The sequence below is a fragment of the Daktulosphaira vitifoliae genome, unplaced genomic scaffold, assembly GCF_025091365.1.
Source record: "Daktulosphaira vitifoliae isolate Bord-2020 unplaced genomic scaffold, ASM2509136v1 Scaffold_2, whole genome shotgun sequence".
Lineage (NCBI taxonomy): Eukaryota > Metazoa > Arthropoda > Insecta > Hemiptera > Phylloxeridae > Daktulosphaira > Daktulosphaira vitifoliae.
The window spans coordinates 26,235,893-26,242,126 of NW_026099573.1; the positions used below are offsets into that span (position 1 = coordinate 26,235,893).

At 26.4% G+C, this 6,234-nt stretch overlaps 1 protein-coding gene across 1 annotated transcript; it reads left to right on the top strand.

The window, feature by feature from the left end:
* The first annotated feature begins 425 nt into the window (after positions 1–425).
* Positions 426–2,353, top strand: LOC126897868 (ras-related protein Rab-1A). The gene is made up of 6 exons (XM_050671799.1): positions 426–878; positions 1,039–1,111; positions 1,166–1,213; positions 1,291–1,338; positions 1,414–1,641; positions 1,938–2,353. The coding sequence occupies exons 1-6, from the start codon at positions 865–867 to the stop codon at positions 2,148–2,150; spliced, it is 624 nt and encodes a 207-aa protein (XP_050527756.1). The 5' UTR covers positions 426–864; the 3' UTR covers positions 2,151–2,353.
* Positions 2,354–6,234: the final 3,881 nt, after the last annotated feature.

Consider the following 6,234-nt stretch of genomic DNA (forward strand, 5'->3'; position numbering starts at 1 on the left):
GCTTTATAATGCAGTAAAATGAAGTATTGTCAAGTTCCTAGGGTATTTGATTCATTTCTAATAATATGGTTAATATTACATTTCAGTTTTTAGGGAATAACGACGAAATATTTTAAACTTGAGTAACTTGATCATGATTTACTACAGGAATTGTACAAAAATATGTGTTACTTTCTAAGTTCGAAATTGTTTTTTAGACTTTCTCAATAATATAATATCATACTAAAAATTTAATGAAAATTCAGTAGTTTCTTATCAGGCAACGACAATTGTCTGGTACACTGATAAAAATATAACAGCAGCAAGATTTTACAGTGAAGCCGCTATCGCCGGGCTCCAATTACTGCGTATCGCCTTGTAGTGACTCAATAGATGACGTTGCACAACAAGGACAATAAAAGCCTACGTTAGAGTTATTATACTGTAATAATATGTTGGTGCAAAATCATCGTCTCGGTCGTTGGTGATAACGCATAGCAGCCATATTTGTATGTTATGTGTAAGTCTAGCCTGTCTGCCGTCCGTTGTCTTTTATGTAGTACATAATTATTAAGAAATTTTATTTTGTTAGCGTATCTTAGTTGCTCTGTTGATCGATTAGGACGTAAACGTCTTTTTACTTAGGTTAAACATATTCAATCTGTGTAGTTTAATTTTATACATATTTTGTGTAACTGTAAAAAAACCTAGATATCGAAAAACCAGTTATCACACATAAGCTGTTAGCGATTCCATACTGTACTACGTTTTCCAATAATTAGAAGAATAATACGCCCCTATTGTTGCTTTACAACTTATTATTTTGCCGCTGTCAATTAATTTTTAAGTATTTTGTTTTAATCTATTGTCAAAGAAAAACTAAACATGAGTCCTGATTAGTGAGTATATTTTTCTTAATATAACTAATTATATAATAATTAATTTGTAATATTTTTTTATAAACAATTTAATTTTCTGAAATCAAGTTTTGATATTCTAAGTATAATTCATTACTCATGTTTAAGGAAATTGACTTTTTCATAATTTATTTTACTCTAGTGATTACCTGTTCAAATTGTTGTTAATTGGAGACTCTGGAGTTGGAAAATCATGTCTTCTTCTTCGATTTGCAGTAAGTTAGAATATGTCTTAGTGAATTGAATATGATTTATATACTTTTTTTTAGGATGACACTTATACAGACAGCTATATTAGTACAATTGGAGTAGATTTTGTAAGTATTTCATATTTATCACATTAATAGAATATCTAAAAAAAACTGTTAACACTTAATTAATTTTTTTTTTATAGAAAATCCGTACTATTAAATTGGACAATAAAACAGTTAAGCTGCAAATTGTAAGTATAAATTATGATAAATTGTTAATCAATAAATGTATTTATAAGTATCACATTTGTTTTTATAAATTTCAGTGGGATACTGCAGGTCAAGAGCGATTTAGGACTATCACTTCCTCGTACTATAGAGGAGCTCATGGTATCATTGTTGTCTATGATTGTACAGATATGGAAACCTTTACTAATCTCAAACAATGGCTTGAAGAAATATCTAGATATGCATGTGAAAATGTAAATAAACTGTTGGTTGGAAACAAGTGTGATATGACTGATAAAAGAGCAGTTGATGAAGCTACAGCCAAAGTATGCATTTATTTTTTTTAAATTATAATCTTTTATGGTTATTAATGATCTAGAAAAAAAACTGAACTCAGTTTACTGATAGATAAAAGTTTATCATTATGTTTAGGGAACACCTATAGTCACCATAAAAAGTCAGACTAACTAAAGCTTCCATCCTAATCTCATTTATTGGTTATGTTTTGAAATGTTGTTCTATATTTTTTTCTCTAATAATGAACACAGTTACATGTAACAGTTACCTGAAATTTATATTCTTAATAAAGTATAAGTAATTATTTTGTCTAATATTATTTTAGGAATATGCAGATCATCTCAAAATTCCATTTTTGGAAACATCAGCTAAAAATGCAACCAACGTTGAATTAGCCTTTTTGACGATGGCCAGTGAAATTAAGAACCGAATAGGTCCCCAAGATGGTCAGTCTGTTGGTGGACCTGGTGGAGAAGCTGGAAAAGTGACTATTGATTCTTCAAGCAAGAATGCTGAAACACAAAGTGGTTGCTGTTAATAAAACTAAACGTATGGACCAAGCAGATAATATTTTTTTGTTTCTTACAATTACTAAAACAAGCCAAATAAACTGCTATTTAAAATTAATATGGTCGCTAATTAATATTATTATATATTATTTAAAGTAAATTATCCTCCTTTTAAATGAGTTGTAATATATTTAATATATATATATATATATATTGATGAATTAATTTCAATTTTTTCTTATTTAAATTACTTTCCCTTTACCCACTTTTAATTACTGTAAAAATTACCATTGTCATTGTCCATTCCTTTTATACCCAAATAAATGCAATTTGTATTCACATCTTACACTATATTATATATTATTATATTTACAATTTTATTCATTTGCGCTCAGGTGTTTTATTTTAGTGTATTTTTTTGTTATGCATACATACAAAGTCTTATGTTTATACATTCAATAATATTAAAATATATGTATATACATAATTATATATACATGGTGTAAATTTTTGTGGTATAAACGCTAAATAACACTGTTTGTGGTGTTAAGTATTATTATTAAATACTATATGTTGTATTAAAGGAAAACATTCTTTAGATACATATATTATTTCCATTTATATCAATGCTATTTTTCTTAATAATATATTATTAAAGTGTTCCTTAAATTTAAAAAAAAATCAATTATATTTTACTAATATCAAGAGTGATGGTGTACTCTATAAATATGTGGAAGCGTGTATCCTACAATGAAAGCTTTATTGATAAGTTTGTTAGTATACAACAAAATGCAATTAATTTAACTAACACAATTCAATTATGTGGCATGGTGTTATTAGAATTTTGTTTATGAAGATGATCAAAAAATGTGTTTTAAATAAGGGGCAGTGTGTTTAACTATCTGAAGATAATTGATATGACTACGATTAAAAATGTTTTGCATACTTAAAAACTTGCGTAAATACTATAAAACGTCTCATAAGACTAATGTAAGATTTGAAATTTTTTAAATTTTATATAGTGTTTAAAACGTAATAATCTTATATACAAAAATAACATTTGTCTGACAACGGTCAAGTTTGAAGGTTATTAAGTACTATCATGTCATTTAATAAGAAAAATTTTAAAGATAAAAGTGCCATTGTTGTAACAAGAAAAATGTTAAGTTTAAACTTCTTAAAATATTTAAACTATAAAAGGCATAAAAATATATTATTCACTCTGTATATATTATATACTAGTGATTCCTTAACTATGTCTCACGAAATATCTCCAAAAATATTAATTTATTATTATTTTTTTAATAATAATGTATTTTGTTGAGCTACTTCATACAAAAAATTAATTTTTTGATAATATTTCTTATACACTGACCTCATCTTACCATTTTCAAATGGGATCCCAATTTTTATTTTAAATCAGATTTATTCTATTTAAAAAAATATTTTTAGCTTCGATGCAAACCTGAGAAGGTATTTTACTGTGATGTGTTTATTTTTTTTTTTGTGTCTGTCACTACTTTTTCTCAGCTCTCACTGGATCGATTTTTCTCAGCGATACGTCAAAAGATCACAAATCATATCTAGTTTACCCTCAAAAATTGAAAATTTTGCCCTCGTTCCCTGTAAATAGTGAAAATCTCCCAAAAAATTACAATTTTTAGAATCAATAAATTTCGAAATTTTTTTATTCTAAAAATTGCCATAACTCATTGAAAAATGAACATATCAAAATAATTATTTTTTATGTTGAAACCTTAGATATTTCCCTTTCATTTGATACAAGTTTTTTGAAAATTTGACCCTTTATCTGTCTACGGGGGGATTCAAAATAGCAACATCTGCATAAAAATTTAACTTTTTCAACTAACTTCCGGAAATACTCCGAGTTTCAAATATATGTTAAAATAGAGCTAATTTTAAGTTCTATAAGTTCAAAAAAAAAAAAAAAATTGTCCTGACGGCTTACCGTCTATATGCAAATGGTTGCCGTAGTTAAAAAACATGCTATTTTTGTGTTAAAATTCTTGGTATTGTATTTTAATTTATTTTAAAATACCTTATAAGGGGGTACACTGATTTTCATGAATATTATATAAATCGAATTGACATAGAATATAATGTTAAACTTATTTCAATTTTTTTTTCTTTAAAGTTAATTTTAACATTTGAATCATCTTAATTACCAATTTTATCAAATAACGAATGCGATGAACGTTAGCCGTTCAGTAAAAATCATTGCCTGTGGGAATGATTTTTTTGCATTTTTTCCGTAATTCTTTTTTAATTATAATTATGCTTTTCAATAATCAACCACTTTCTTAAAATTAAACAATATCTACAGATTTGCATTGTAGCCATTCTTATGGTAGTGATTTTAATCACTGTCAGATATCATCTATACTAGTCCCAATTATGCCACACTTACACTATGAGGCGACTTCACTGTGCTACCGTTTTTTATATCTATTTTGACGAGTTACTGCTGATTAAAGTTTAGGGATTTTAAAAAAAACGTATTTATTTTTAAATCATCATTATTGGGCATCATTATTGGGTCGTAAATTAATAAGAGTTACTGGTTCATAATATGATAGGGTATCAGTGTATTGTATTTCTATGAATCGGCATTATTATCAATTTAAAAAGCGTCAATCGTAGATAAGATGAGAAAAAATTGACTTAGATGGTTTGGTCATTTATGAGAGAGGAATCGGAAGCTATAAGAACAGCTGTAGAAATTAATGTTGAAAGAAGAAGAGGTAGAGAAAGACCAAAAAAGAGATGGAGGGATGTAATTGAATGCGATATGAGGACGGCTGTTGTGAGCGTAGATGATGTGAGTAATGTCAAGTGGAAGTATAGGATTAAAGCGAGGAAAAAGAAGAAAGAAGAAGACGACTAATATTAGATCATAAAATTAGGTTATTAATCATCTTAGTTTTGACAATTCATTTCAATTATAAAACCATTTGTATTGTTAAAAAACAAACTAGTATATCATAAAGCAACAATTAGGCGACTGTTTAACACAATTTAACAAAAAAAAATTCAATAATTTTACTATACCAAGTTAATAATTATAACATGTTTCTTCAATTATATGATTTTTAACTTTAAAGGTTGATTACTCACAGAGAATAAATCAACAGAACGTTTTTTTTTATATTTATTAATTTTTTAACATGAGTTGCCCGTTTTTATATTGGTATTCATTGATATATAATAATAAGGTCTAATAATTAGGATCAAATACTAAACAATAGAAGAACGTATCCTGAAAGATTATTAAAAATGTATAAGAATTATAAATACATATACAGAGGTATAATTAATAATAAAAAAAAAAAATTAAGTACAGTCAGAATCCCACATAGTGGGGTTGAGGCATTTTTTAGATAAGTATTGATTGTTATATGTCAGTGATTGAAATAATTGTCTAAAAATGCTTAGATGTGTATTTGAAACAAGTTAAAAAAAATTTACCAAAAATTACATGATTTTTGAATTATAAACCTAATTACTCAAGAGAACAATTAACTGGAATATTTTTCTTAATATTATATTACATTAACAAGCTTTAATTTAAAATGATGTAGTGTTCCGTAAATATGCTAAATTGTCTAGTTTTACCAAAAATTACATGATTTTTGAATTATAAAAGATGTTAAAGTTTCGGGTAGTTTTTCTTTTTTCATCTTGTAGTACATTGTACTAGCTTTAAAAAACGATAACATTTTAAAAACTAGAAGCGTTGTTTAAAGAAAACAAGTCAACATTGTACGAATTATGGATTGGGCAAGTAAAATGTATTGTTTATTTCTAGGCTTATTCCAAATATATAATATTATTGATAATAAAGTTGTTAATGTTCTAGTAAGAGAAATATCATGTAACAGTTTTATTAATTGTATTAGTGAGTAGTAGGGCGTAATTTTTTTTCAGTTGGACAATTTTTTTAAACGATTAGGAATTTATAACACTTATATTTTGATGACCGTTTTTCCTTCCTCATAATTAGGATCCGGGACTTCATAGTATTTATCAATGTTAAAGGTATAATAACTTTGAAAAGTATTAATTTTAATTTAGCATAGCATTTAACATTCTATA